This window comes from Hypanus sabinus, chromosome X1, assembly GCF_030144855.1.
Source record: "Hypanus sabinus isolate sHypSab1 chromosome X1, sHypSab1.hap1, whole genome shotgun sequence".
Lineage (NCBI taxonomy): Eukaryota > Metazoa > Chordata > Chondrichthyes > Myliobatiformes > Dasyatidae > Hypanus > Hypanus sabinus.
This window is the reverse complement of record NC_082738.1, coordinates 16,829,254-16,844,489: the sequence shown is the minus strand read 5'-3', so window position 1 is coordinate 16,844,489 and position 15,236 is coordinate 16,829,254. Positions and strand designations below refer to the sequence as shown.

Here is a 15,236-nt window from a genome sequence, read left to right as displayed (position 1 = left end):
AAAACAAGATCAGTGATCCAGGGACGTTAGTATTTGAAAAAGGAGGGAGAAAGAACGAAAGAGACGGTGGTCATCACTGTTCTGCTGCCAGCACAGCCCAAATAATGTGCTGATATCAGCACTGTTAGCAACTTGCTTTCAGACCATTATTTCCACATGAGGAGGAATATGTGCAGAATTTGGTGGGAGTAGAGAACTAGAGTGTCCTTTGGCATTAATCTGTGTTGCTTTGTAATTATCGTAGTTTAGCAGTAAATTACAATATTGTCGATCTTGCTCAGGGAGTTAAACACAGCGGACAAGAACAAACACAGGACTTTATTAAAGTATTACTTTCCAAAATACTCACTGTTTCATCAGAACTCAGCAACACTGAGAACCAAACAGTACCTGGAAAAAACGAGGGGAACGTGGCTTGGCAAGAGAGGCAGAGAGGTCTGCACTATGCTTTGAACAATTGGTGAGTTCCACAATATTACATATGCTTTCAAAATGTTCCGGTAAATTTCCATAGGCATTTGTATGGATTTGTCTAGAAATTTGTGTGAAATGGAGTAATTACAGGCTTTAAAACAACTGCTTAAACTGGTGTTGAAACCTATCACCATACAGACATAGCATTGTGCTGGCTTGATTTTTAATGAATTAAGTGTTTTAGTATGCTCCCTTTTGTCATTTATCTTCACCCAAAAGCCTCCGAGTTTCACACCACTTCTTTGCAGAGGAAGATGAGACCTAACTAAATCAAAAAGGGGGGGGGGGGGATAAAAGCTTGTATTGTCTATCACTCCATTTCAAAATGTCAAAATGCTATTCAGCTATTAGAGTTATGATGTGGATAGAGACTTGAGTTTGTTCCTAGCCATAATGCTATCTGTGTTCTTCCTGTGACCGTGTGAGTTTCCTCTGGGCACTCTAGTTTTCCTCCAACACCCCAAAGATGGTTGGATTGGTTACTTGGCCACTGTAAATGTTAATTGATAAACGGGAAGAATAAAATGGGATTAATGTGGGATTATTGTAATCAAAGAGTGGCCAAAGGAAAAAAGTCTCCTTTTACTGTTTTAGCTGCAGCACTGCACCCCTGATGCTGCAGCATTGCTGCCAATATTGCACTGGAAGTGTTGGCCAGATTTCCTGCTCAAGTCTTGGGAATGAGACTTGGACTCATGGCTGCCATGTCTGCCCACTGAGCCACAGGAGCCAGGTTTGCGGTGCAGATCTTGAGTCGTGATCCTCAAGTCAAGTCATCTTTTATTGTCATTTCGACCATAACTGCTGGTACAGTACACAGTAAAAACGAGACAACGTTTGTAATAACAACACAGAAAAAAACTACACTAGACTACAGACCTACCCAGGACTGCATAAAGTGCACAAAACAGTGCAGGCATTACAATCAATAATAAACAAGACAATAGGCACAGTAGAGGGCAGTAAGTTGGTGCTCTGGGTATTGAGGAGTCTGATGGCTTGGGGGAAGAAACTGTTACACAGTCTGGTCGTGAGAGCCCGAATGCCCTGGTGCCTTTTCCCAGATGGCAGGAGGGAGAAGAGTTTGTATGAGGGGTGCGTGGGGTCCTTCATAATGCTGTTTGCTTTGTGGATGCAGCGTGTAGTGTAAATCTCCGTAATGGCAGGAAGAGAGAACCCAATGATCTTCTCAGCTGACCTCACTATCCGCTGCAGGGTCTTGCGATCCGAGATGGTGCAATTTCCGAACCAGGCAGTGATGCAGCTGCTCAGGATGCTCTCAATACAACCCCTGTAGAATGTGATGAGGATGGTGGGGTGGGAGATGGACTTTCCTCGGCCTTCGCAGAAAGTAGAGATGCTGCTGGGCTTTCTTTGCTGTGGAGCTGGTGTTGAGGGACCAGGTGAGATTCTCCACCAGGTGAACACCAAGAAATTTGGTGCTCTTAACTATTTCTACCGAGGAGCCGTCGATGTTCTGTGGAGAATGGTCGCTCCATGCCCTCCTGAAGTCAACAGCTATCTCTTTTGTTTTGTTCACATTCGGAGACAGGTTGTTGGCTCTGCCCCAGTCCGTTAGCCGTTGCACCTCCTCTCTATATGTTGACTCATGGTTCTTGCTGATGAGACCCACCATGGTCGTGTCATCGGCGAACTTGATGATGTAGTTTGAGCTGTGTGTTGCAGCACAGTCGTGGGTCAGCAGAGTGAACAGCAGTGGACTGAGCACACAGCTCTGGGGGGCCCCCGTGCTCAGTGTGATGGTGTTGGAGATGCTGCTCCCAATTCGGACTGACTGAGGTCTCCCAGTCAGGAAGTCTAGGATCCAGTTGCAGAGGGAGGTGTTCAGGCCCAGTAGGCTCAGCTTTCCAATCAGTTTCTGAGGGATGATTGTGTTGAATGCTGAACTGAAGTCTATGAACAGCATTCAAATGTACGTGTCTTTTTTGTCCAGGTGGGTTAGGGCCAGGTGGAGGGTGATGGCAATCATGTCATTTGTTGAACGGTTGGGACGGTACATGAACTGCAGGGGGTCCAGTGAGGGGGGCAGCAGGGTCTTGATGTGCCTTATGACGAGCCTCTCGAAACACTTCAGGATGATGGATGTGAGTGCAACGGGACGGTAGTCATTGAGGCAGGACACTGAAGACTTCTTTGGCACGGGGACGATGGTGGCAGCCCTGCCTCTGGCTTCCATTTTCGAGTCCCATCCTTCTTCTTAGGGTCTGCTGCTCTGAAATAGAGATTGCAAGAACGGGATTCATGGACAGCATGGCAATGCCTGGATGTCTCTTCCTTGTTCTTAATAATGTTCTTTTTTTTTTCTTTTTGAAGGCAATAACTCAAAGAATGAAGAAAATGAACTCTGGCAGCTATAAACTTTTGGATAAATATGGCACCTATCCTGGGCCATCCATGTAAGTATTGGTTAACAGTTCAGATCAGACAGCATAGTGACGCAGTGAGGAGAGCCACTATCTCATAGCTTCAGAGACCTGGGTTCAATCCTGGCCTTGGGTGCTGTCTGTGTGGAGTTTGCATGTTTTCCCTGTGACTGTGTGGGTTTCCTCCAGGAGCTCTGGTTTCCTCCCACATCCCAATAATGTGGAGAAGGTTAGAATCAGAATCAGATTTATTATAATTGACATAGGTCATGAAATTTGTTGTTTTCAGGCAACAGTACAGTGCAAGATATAAACATGTTATAAATTCCAATAAGAAATATAATAAATAAATAGTGCTAAAGAGGAATAGTGAGGCAGTGTTCATGAGTTCATGAAGTCTGATATTGAAAGGAAAGAAGCTGTTCCTAAAAGATTGAGTGTGCATTTTCAGACTCCTATACCTCCTCCCCAATGGTAGTAATGAGAAGAGGGCATGTCCTGGATGGTGAGGGTCTGTCATGATGCATGCCGCTTTCTTAAGGCACTGCCTTCTGAAGATGTCCTCAATGGTGGGAAGGCTAATGCCCATGATGGAAATGTTTGAGTCTACAACCCTCTGAAGCGTCTTTCAATCCTGTGCATTGAAGCCTCGATACTAGACTGTGATGCAACCAGTCAGAATGCTCTCCACCATACATCTATAGAACTTTGCTAGAGTCTTTGGTGGCATACCAGATCTCCTCACACTCCTAATGAAGTTGAGCTGGCGATGTGCCTTCTTCATGATTGCATCAATGTGTTGGGCCCAGAAGCTTGAATCTACTCCCCCTTTCCTTTGTTGACCCCTCAGTGAGGATTAGGTTAATTGGCTGCTGTACCTTGTCACTAATATGTGGGTGAGGGGTAGGTGAATTGTGGGGTTGGGGGAAGTTGGGAATGTGAGAGAAAACAGGTCACAGGGAAATCAATGAGGGAACTGGCTTTAAAGTTAAAGTGGGACAGATGATGCAGGCTAGGATACAGTCACAACTAAAAATACATCACATGCATTATATATGGAGCTTATATTGCGTAGTGTTGTTCTGCTGAACATTGTGGACATGCTATGTTGGCGCTGCAGAATCTGGCAACATTTGCAGGCTACCCCCAGCACATTATTTAAGTTATGTTGGTTGTTAATGCAAATTGTGCATTTCACTGCATGTTTCACTGTACATGCAATAAATAAATCTGAAATCTGTATCTGAAAGAAATACTCTGACAGAAAGAAATACTCTGGCAGTTGGCTTAGATTCAATGGGCTTCCTTCTCTGAAATGTGAAAGTGGAATTGTCCATCTTCTAAAAGATGATATTCAGTATTATTTGTGAACATATATTACTGCTTTAAACAATGGGGTATATTTGCCATTTGCTTCATATTGCTGTTAAATTCCACTCCTGCCACTTGAATGTGTGACCAGAAATTGCCTTCAGAAGTAATTTCAATCAATCATGTGCTTGAGTCAGCTCCATATATAATGCATGTGATGTATTTTTAGTTGTGACTGAGTCCCAGCCTGCATCATCTGTCCCACTTTAATAGTTTAACCTTAAAGCCAGTTACCTGCGGGACCTGCGGAGGACACACAGTGGACATTCACCAGGCAGGCTAAGTTGATACCAATGATGTTGGATCCGGTCACTGTATAAAATTTATGCCCATGGAAATGAGCAACTGCATCGATTTTTGTTTACCTTCACCTTTGCCCCAAAGAACTTTACAGGAAGTACATTGAATCACAGAATGGTTATGATACTGGGGAGGGCATTCAGCCCATTGTGTCCAGTTCCACCCACTGGCCCTTTCTATGTAGTCATGCAGATTATTCACCAGTTTCCTCGAGGACCAGAATGGACCCCGATTCCACCTCATTTGCAGCCAGTGTGCTCCAGGTTCCAGCCACATGTTGTGTAAAATGTATTCGTCTGCATGTCACTCTTCTTCTCCTCCATTTTGTTTTATACTCATGACCTCTAGTCCTCAACCCCCCACCAATGGGAATGGTCTCCAGTGTCCACTCTGTGCAAGCCCCTCATCATTTTATTTCCTCTCAGCTGTCACATCTTCAAAGAAAACTGCCCACTCTCTCTAATCTACCCTTGTATTTGTTGTCTGTCATTCTTGAATATTTTCATGGGACCTCCCTCATGCCTTCACATCCTTCCTAAAATGTGTCCAATACCCCAGATCATTGTTTTATAAATGATCAGTGTAATTCCTCTTTTGAAGCCTGTGCCTCCATTGATAAAGCAGAGATAAAGACCGCTTTCCAACACAATCTGTTGCTTGTGCAACCATACCCCAGGTCCTCCGGATCTTTTGCCTTTCTCCTTCACTTTGTGTTTCTCCACATTTCATCTACAAGTGTCCACCAGCCTGTTGAAAATCTGGCTGAAATCTAACACAATCCTCTTTGCAGTCAACAGTACTGCCAAGTTTTGTGACATCCACACATTTAGAAATTGTACTTTACACCCCAACTCTAGGTTGCTAATGCAGACCGAAGGAACAATGATCCCTGGGGAACTCTACTATTCACCTTCTCCAGCCAGAGCAACAACCATTCACCAGCACTGTTGTCTGTTGCTTAACCAGCTTCATGTCCCTGCCACTGTTGTTCCTTCTGTGGCACCTGCTTTCACTTTACTGAGAAGCCTGTTGTGTGGCACCTTTTCAAAAGCCTTCCTTCAGTCACAAACACAGTATAACTGCACTACCCTCCTCTTGTTACCATATCCAAAAGCCCTCAAATTGGTTAAACATGATGAACCCTAAATAAATCCTTGTTTTAGTTAATTATTCCAGATTATCATCTCTCAAAACTCCTGTCACTTAAGTTACACTGACTGCCCTGTCGTTTCCGGGCTTATCCTTGCTTCTTTCATGGGACAATGCAGGAATATTGGCCTCTGAATCCTACTCTTGGGTACAAAGAACATGGGAAGATTATAGTTAGCGCAACCTGTGATTTCCTGTGTATCTTGACTCTACCTCTTTTCACCCTACCTCCTGTAAAAATGTTATTCCCTTCTCTGTTTCTTTGCCTCCAATGCATCTGTTCTCAGGATGTGGCTTTCCATTCCTCCTTTACAGAATGGGGTTTCTCTTCCTCCACCATTGCTACTGCCTCACCTGCATCTCCTCCATTCCCTGTACATCTGTGCTCACCCCAGAGACATAGTTCTTGTCCTTATCTACCATGCCATCAGCACCTGCGTGCAACACAGCCATCCTCTACAACTTCTGTCATCTCCAAAGGGTTAAAGTTAGTTAAAGTCTGTCCTAAGCCTTATAGGCTCATCAGGCCGGAGCTTATGCCGGTTTCCGTGGCGTGAAGCGACTGAGAGTACGAGACCCCCCTCCCCCCGAAGGACGCCAGTCTATCGCGAGGTTAACCCCCAGCATTTTGCCGGTACCCATTTTCAGCTGGGTGGACTGGAGCAGTGTGTGGTTAAGTACTTTGCTCAAGGACACAGCACGCTGTCTCGGCTGGGGCTCGAACTCACGACCTTCAGATTGCTAGTCCAACACCTTAACCACTTGGCCATGTGCCATACATCTCCAAAGGGACGCTAAACATATCTTTACTTCCCATCCTCCCGCTATCTGCACAGATTGCTCCCTCCATAATTCCCTTGTCCACTCCCCCCACTAATCTTTCTCCAGGCATTTATCCATGCAAGTGGCAGAAGTGCCACATATGCCCCTATACCTCCTCCCTTACCTGCAATCAGAGCCCCAAACAGTCCTTCTAGCTGAGACAACTCTTCACCTGTGAATCTGCTGGGGTTGTTAATTGTGTCCGGTGCTCTCCATAAGACCACAAGACATCGGAGTAGAATCAGGCCATTTGGCCACTCTCAATGTGGCCTCCTCTAGATTGGTGAGACACGCCGTAAATTGGGGGACTGCTTCATTGAGCACCTCCGTACCATCCACCACAAGTGGGACTTCCCAGTGGCTAAGCATTTTAATTCCCATTCAGTTCCGATGTATCAGTCCATGGCCTCCTCTTGTGCCAAGATGAGGCCTCCCTCAGGGTGGAGAAGCAACATCTTATATTCTGTCTGGGTAGCTTCCAACCTGACATGAATTTTAAAATTTTGTTGACATACAGTGTGGAACAGGCCCTTCTGGTACTTTGAGCCACACTGCCCAACAATCACCCAGTTTAACCCGAGCTTAATCATGGGACAATTTACAATGACCAATTAACCTACCAACCGGTACGTCTTTAGGATGTGGGAGGAAACCGGAGCACCCGGAGGAAATTCACAGAGTTACAGGGAGAGAGTACAAACTCCTTACAGGCAGTGATGGGAATTGAACCTGGGTCACTGGTACTGTAAAGTGTTGTGCTAACCACTATGCTACCATGCTGCCCCGATATTGATTTCTCCTTCTGGTGAACAAAAATACACCCCCCCATTCTCTATTCCCTACTCTGACTTTTTACTACTTCTCACCTGTCTACCACTTCCCCCTGAGTCCTCTCCTCTTTTCCTTTCTCCTATGGTTCACTCTCTTCTTCTGTCAGATTCTTTCATCTCCAGCCCTTGGCCTTTTCCACCCATCTGGCTTCACTCATCACCTTCCAGCTAGCCCTCTTCCCCTCCACCCAACTTTTAATTCAGGCCATCTTCCCCCTTCCCTCTCAGTCCTGAAGAAGGGTCTCGGCTCAAAACAGAATCAGAATCAGGTTTATTATCACCGGCATGTGATGTGAAATTTGTTAACTTAGCAGCAGCAGTTCAATGCAATACATAATCTAGAAGAAAAAATAATAAATAAATCAATCAGTTACAGTATACCTATATTGAATAGACTAACAAAAGTGCAAAACAACAGAAATAATGTATATTTAAAAATGTGAGGGAACGTCCAAGGGTTCAATGTCCATTTAGGAATCTGATGGCAGAGGGGAAGAAGCTATTCCTGAATCACTGAGTGTGTGCCTTCAGACTTCTGTACCTCCTACCTGATGGTAACAGTGAGAAAAGGGCATGGCCTGGGTGCTGGAGGTCCTTAATAATGGACGCTGCCTTGCTGAGTCACCGCTCCTTAAAGATGTCCTGGGTATTTTGTAGGCTAGTACACAAGATGGAGCTGACTAGATTTGTGACCCTCTACAGCTTCTTTCGGTCCTGTGCAGTTGCCCCTCCATACCAGACAGTGATGCAGCCTGTCAGAATGCTCTCCATGGTACATCTATAGAAGTTTTTGAGTGTATTCATTGACATGCCAAATCTCTTCAAACTCCTAATGAAGTATAGCCACTGTCTTGCCTTCTTTATAACTACATTGATATGTTGGGACTAGGTTAGATCCTCAGAGATCTTAACACCCAGGAACTTGAAGCTGCTCACTCTCTCCACTTCTGATCCCTCTATGAGGATAGGTATGTGTTCCTTCATCTTACCCTTCCTGAAGTCCACAATCAGCTCTTTCATCTTACTGACGTTGAGTGCCAGGTTGTTGCTGTGACACCACTCCACTAGTTGGCATATCTCCCTCCTGTGCACCCTCACGTCACCACCCGAGATTCTACCGACAATGGTTGTAACATCAGCAGATTTGTAGATGGTATTTGAGCTATGCCTAGCCACACAGTCATGGGTATAGAGAGAGTAGAGCAGTGGGGCTAAGCACATACCCCTGAGGTGCGCCAGAGTTGATCATCAGCGAGGAGGATATGTTATCACCAGTCCGCACAGATTGTGGTCTTCCAGTTAGGAAGTCAAGGACCCAATTGCAGAGGGAGGTACAGAGGCCCAGGTTCTGTAACTTCTCAATCAGGATTGTGGGAATGATGGTGTTAAATGCTGAGCTATGGTTGATGAACAGCATCCTGACGTAGGTGTTTGTGTTATCCAGGTGGTCTAAAGCCGTGTGGAGAGCCATTGAGATTGCATCTGCCATTGACCTACTGTGGCGATAGGCAAATTGCAGTTGACTGTTTACTCTTTTCAGAAGATGCTGCCTGGCCTGCTGAGTTCCTCCAGCATTTTGTGTGTTGCTTTGGATTTCCAGCATCTGCAGATTTTCTCGTGGTCAAATTTTAACATATCCTTTTTGTTTGTGCAGCCAGATGCAAAGTACTCATTTAGTACTTTAACACTGCCCTCTAACTATACACAAGTTCTGATTTTTGTCCTTAATAGGCCCTACTTTACTTCCTCTACCCTTTTACTCATCGCATGCCAACACAACACTCCTGAATTCCCTTTTGTCACATGCCTTCTTTCCCTCTCATTTTAGTCTTCACTTTCCCTCTGATTCCCTCAGGTAGTCAGCCTGGTTCTCGCAGTTGTTTATATCCCAACGCTTTCTATATGTGGCCCTTTCTTGCTTTATTGAGTCATAACATTCTACAGCACAGAAACATGCCTTTCAACTCACTGAGCATACTGACCATCAAATACCCATTTATACCAACCCTACATTATCTGGAGAAATCCTACATGGTCACGGGGAAAATGTGAAAACTCCACACAGAAAGTGCCCGAGGTCAGGATTGAACCTGTGTCTCTAGTACTATGAGGCAGCAGCTTTTCTAACCGTACCACTCACTGCATCTTCCTTTTTTTTAAATCTCTTTTGCCATTCAGTGAGCTCTGGATTTGTTTGTTCTTCCTATACTGCTCAATTGTGCCTCAATATGAATTGTCTCTTCCCTGAAGACATCTAGTGATAGTCCCGTGAACATTGGTTCCAGTTTACCTGGGCCAGACCCACTCACACCCCATTGAAATTGGCCCTCCTCCAATTAATTGGATTGCTCCTTTTCATTTTATGTACAGTAACTAAACTAACTCCTATGTTTGCTCAATGTTCCCTGCTGCAACTTGGTGCTCTTGACCTACCCCATGCCCCAGAACCAGAACCTGCAATATCCTGGACTAGAAACATAGCTCTAGAAAGTTATCCTCAACTGTTTCAGAAACTCTCCATCCTCTTTGCCCTCAACATCATAACTATTCCAGCTTACACTGGGATTATTGCAGCCCCCCCCCCAATTAGGACTACCCTGGCTCTGTAATTTCCTCAGCATATTTGGTCCTCCAAGCCTCACCCACTCTGTGTTCCCTCTGTTTCTTAGTTCTCATCAAACAGATTCTGTCTTTGTTCCATCTGGCACATTCTTTGTCTCCAGAACTCTAATACTCTCTTTCTTTTCTTATCCTTATCTTTACTGTACACTTCATATCCAGGAATATTTAATATTAGCCCTGCACCTTTCGAGCTAAATTTCTGTTATTGAAGCTAAATCAGATTTCCTCACAGCTATCTGTGCCTCATTTACCTTTCTCCACACATTCACATTGTAAACTGAACTAGTTATTGTTGTGTTTCCAATATAACTGTCCCAGTAAATCTTTATTCTGACCTCACTGAGTTAAAGCTTCACACTCCTCCCATCCACGTACCCTTACCCAAACTTTTCTTAAAAATTGCAATCAATCCCGCATCCACCACTTCCCCCTGCAGCTTGTTCCACACTCTCAGTGAAGAAGGTACCCCTCATGTTCCCCTCAAACATTTCACCTTTCACCCTTAACCTATGACCTCTACTTCCAGTTGTTGGGAAGCTGTAAGATCAGGGTTCAATTCCTACCCTGCACAATCCTCCCTGATTTGATTCGACATTGTACGCTGTATACTGTCTCACTGTATACTTCCATGTACATGTGACAAATAAAGCTAGTCTCTCAATTTTCTGTGACCCTACAGAAACCCACCAATCCCGTCCCCCCACACAGGTAATCAAGCGGGTTGTGTGTTGCTCCAGGTTGCATCATCTGCAGCCTCTTGTCTCTCCAAAGATACTGATTTGTTCTGTCTTGCAGCTGTTGGGAGAAACCCCTCTCACCACGTCTGGCCCCAACGAGAAGTGTCATACCCAGGAGACTAATGGGAGAAGATCCCTCCGTTGTGCAGGATTCCTTCAATCACTGGCAAACACAGCCAAGATGTGCACCATCTGGGCCAAGTATATCAACAGCAGCCAAGGGGGTGATGATGCAGAACCTCAGCCACTGGGACTGGAGCGGACAGGAAGACTCGGGGAACTGGATGCATCATGTGGAAAAGGTGAAGCCCAAAGCAATGGAAGATGTTACAAGCTTTGGGGGTGGCTGGGATTCCCCAGAACACTTCAAACACCGACTGATAAGGCAGCCAAGGAGACTCCATCCCTTGAGGCATGAACCCATTCACCAGTCATGGGCACCCCAGTATCTGAGGGATTTGTCTCCCGTTAACCAGGCTGTTGATTGCAGAAATTATAGAGAACCGTGGCCCAGCCCTCATCAGCCTCACAGAGGCGCCTTCCATCCATCAGAACACAGACAGTTTATTCAGCCAAGTAGTTCCGAAAGCAAAGGTTCCAAACTGCGACCAGTTAAGCCTCCAACCTACGAGATGTACCTGCAGATGAAAAGGAAAGCGGAACAGGGACTGAAAACCAAAGCAAATCCATGGCTAAGTCAGCCCATCATTCAGAGCAAGTCAGGTGCTTCACAACTAACGGCAGGGAGCGAGAGAGGCCGGAAGCCAAACTATGATCGATCAGTACCGAACACCAAGGCAGCAAGTGGTGCCCGAAATGACCCAACACGTTCAGCAGTACAGTTTTACAGGTGCCAGGACCACCTTTCGTATCTGACAGGTGGGATCAGTGAGAGAAGAACCCAATGTGACATATACACAGAGGCTGAACGGTCGAGGAAACTGAGAGCTCACCCCGGTTATGTTACATGCCATGCTTCAGAGAAGTATCTGTGTCCCACAGGCTCACAGCATCTAACAGGCGCCAACCTTGCAGTGTGTCGCCCATCTAAGAGAGGCACCAAGGGATTCCATCAGGGTTTGGATCTGAAGCATGAAGCTTTAGAAGTGCGAAGCGCGGATGTGGAGGTGGATGGTCGGGCAGGAGGAGGTGAGCGGAGGAATGAGATGAAAGGTGAACTTCTTCGGAGTAAAAGAGGTGAGGTCGTCTTCTGCTTAATATCTAGGCAGGATACGGGGCCGCCGGTCGTGGACTCGGGTGCAGAATGTGCACACGCACTCCCTGAAATTGCCAGGGATGTGGTTGTACCCAGCAAGTCATCCGATGTCCGGCAAACCCTATTGGCCAAAGATGAGAGGAAGTTTCATGAAAAATGGGGTGAAACTCAACGATGCAAACCTTCTAACGTGGAGGTGATGTGTTGTGTGGACAGCACTGGCTTCTCGATCAATCAATTTCCTTCAGATAGGACACAGTGTAGAAATACCTACAGCGATATTGAGAACTATTGGGCCAGAGGTCGACTTGACTTTTCAGATTCCGGTCACTCTTTCTGCTCTGGGAAGAAAGAAGAATTAGGAGGCAGAGTAAGGCAGCGGCCATGTTACAACGGCGGGGAAGATGTGACAGGCTTCAAAGAGAGAGGGCTGGATATCCACGAGGCGAACAACTCAAGTCAAGTGCAAACAGACGGACAGCGAGGGAAGCGAGAGGCGGGGTTCCATGTTTGGAGCTATCATTCGGGCAGAGGTCCTGTGCAAGGTGAAATGGAGGAAATTGCTTTTGTTCCCGGTGACGGCTCACCTGGAAACTCTATTGATAAAGGTAGGAAACTCTCCGACTTAGAGTGGTACGGACGCGGCATGTCTCCGTCCTGTAGAAGACGCTGCTCGGATGTCCCTCTGGCGAGTGGGGGCCGAAAACTTGACGGGAATCGTAGCAGAGTGGACGGGAATAACACACAGAACTGGCACCGAGTTCGGAAACTACCGAACTGGAAGCAACCCCTTCATTTTTCCGTGGGGACGGAAGGCCGGAGTAAGAGTGCTTGTACAAACCGCGCCCCTGAAAGCGACAGGGTCTTCATTATCGATGCGACCTGTGCGATAGTTAGAGCGGAATACATTTCCTCACCGAAGAAAGAACGGGTGTTATTTTCATACCCAGTTGAAGTTGTGGGCTCGAGTGAGGCCAGCGCTCGCCCCGACGGCTGGAGTGAAAGATTGCGAGAGCCAATGCAAGACTGTGTTGAGTGTCTGACTCCGGACAGAAAGCTTTGGCACACCGAGGCTGAACGTTATTGTGGAGAGCAGGCTGCAGAATGTAATGGCATCAACCCAGAGAAAGAGCAAAGCCCATATCCACGTGCCAGAGTGAGGGATTGCACAAATGGAAAGGCAACCCGAATACTGGGCCTTCCTCTTATGGATACCAACTCGGCTGAAGTGCATTTGCAGAAGACTGGAGTGACAGAAGCGGAAGATGGTACAGAGGAGAAGCGATGGGGGTCTTGGATGGGAGGCACAGTGGCCAGCCCAGGCAAATCTGAAGAAATAACGCAAGGTATTCAGCGAGAAAGTGTTGAGTCAATAACTGTCCACACATTACAATCTCTTTCCGTTGCCTGCGATCCGCTGTCCAATGGAGACACCGATTCAGCGGCAGGTGATATCCGGGAAGAAAGGACGAGGTGCCAAGAAATCTCAGAGGAATCTTCCTTCGTCCCTGTTGAGCACAGTCCCAACACAAAAACTGCGGAAAATTCCGAATGTGGCGAATTTCGGAGATTGAACGAGCACCCACATGAAGCATCGTCCCAGAACCTGCAGGACATGGTGTTCAAGTCGGTTTCACGTATCCGCCGCCACACGGCACCTGATTCGGAATCTGACGATGAGGAGGTGGAACGCCTCCTGGCGAGTGAAGTGTTAAAGCCAGAAGGAGATGGAGGAGGAAATGAGAGGGGATCCCGGGAGAGCGCAGACAGCAGTAGCTCGGCGGACACGGTGATCGCATGCGGCGTCGGGCAAAACCTGGCAATGGAGAGTGAAGAATATTTGGACCCAACCCATGGAGTGAACGTCTCCTGCAGTCCGTGTTTTCCCACAGGTAACGAACAGTGTGTGGAGAGGAGCCCACGAGAGGATACGGGAGGCCAAGATGAAGGGACCACAAAGAAATGGGAGGGTGGTCTTCGGGAGGTGGAAAATGATGCCTGAAACAAGTCAGGAGAGCAGCAGGAGCCTGAGCACCCCGGACGGTGAAGCTAACAAGATCAGAAACGCCTGAGTCCACGAGTGGCCTACTCCCGCCAAAAGTCCGGTGGCTTCTGTCAGCTTACTGAAGGTGCATCAAAGCTAGCTGGCCGTTCCTCGGTCTCCATCGCAAGTGTTGCTAAATCCTTACTACTTCCCTGGACATAGGAGCAAGCCACTTGGCCCTTCAATCCTGCCCCATCATTCAATGTGACTGACCTGGGCCTCATTTGTTCTTCTGTGCCAGTTCCCCATAACCCTCAATTCCCACACTCTCTTGGAGTAGAGAATTCTAGAGTTTCACCAACTGCTGTGGAAGGAATTCCTTCTCACCTCAGTCTTAAATGATCACCCCCAAAGTCTCAGGTTACTTCAAGTTACTTGAGAGTTAGTATTGGATAGCTTCTATTTCTATTTTAATGAGTTTCTATTTTCTGCCAGTAAGTTATTTGTGAAATGAGTTTAATGGATTCTGGCTTTTCCTTTATAGCTGTACCTGCTCTAAAAGTAGATGAGATTCCAAGTGCTGAGAGAGATGGTGTGTTTTTTCCTTCATCTCCAGTAATTATTACGATTATCATTATGTACCGTGTTGTATGATGTAGGCGATCATGGTCCCATGACCATGATTGTTCTTGGCAAATTTCTCTACAGAAGTGATTTGCCATTGCATTTTTCTGGGCGGTGTCTTTAGAAGACGGGTAACCCCAGCCATTATCAATACTCTTCGGAGATTGTCTGCCTGGCATCAGTGGTCGCATGACCAGGACTCGTGATATGCACCGGCAACCATCCACCAACTGCTCCCATGATTTCACATGACCCTAGCTAGCGGAGGGAAGGAGTGCCCTACACCTCCACCCCACCACCCAAAACAGCGACTGTTAGCACTGTGTATTGGTCACATAGATCCAACACGGGGGGAGGGGGGGAGGTCACCAATAGGCAGGGAGCCATGGGGGGAAATGGATAAAGTGCAGCATCAGAACCAGAGATGTAAAGGTGGTTTATTGAGACAATAAATAAAGAAGCAGATAAATAAATAAAGTATTGCAAGTGTAAGTGTTACCTTGTTTCAGGAAAATGCACGTTCATTTAACTTGGATGCCTTGCAAGAAGACAGGGATACCTGTCGGGGTCTGTGAAACATGATCCGTTGTGCATCAAAATTCTGTTTGAAGCGCTGATGAAAACACTGAGTGAGCGGACACACGTATGTTTGAATTTCATTTATCAGACAATTAAAAGTTTATTAAACATACAGGTAGTCCCTGAGTTACGAACGTCTGACTT

The 15,236-nt window shown here is 46.4% G+C and overlaps 1 protein-coding gene across 1 annotated transcript; it reads left to right on the top strand.

Moving 5' to 3' along the window:
- The first annotated feature begins 379 nt into the window (after positions 1–379).
- Positions 380–14,995, top strand: LOC132384644 (uncharacterized). The gene is made up of 3 exons (XM_059955964.1): positions 380–460; positions 2,809–2,891; positions 10,748–14,995. The coding sequence occupies exons 2-3, from the start codon at positions 2,824–2,826 to the stop codon at positions 13,905–13,907; spliced, it is 3,228 nt and encodes a 1,075-aa protein (XP_059811947.1). The 5' UTR covers positions 380–460; positions 2,809–2,823; the 3' UTR covers positions 13,908–14,995.
- The last annotated feature ends 241 nt before the right edge of the window (positions 14,996–15,236 follow it).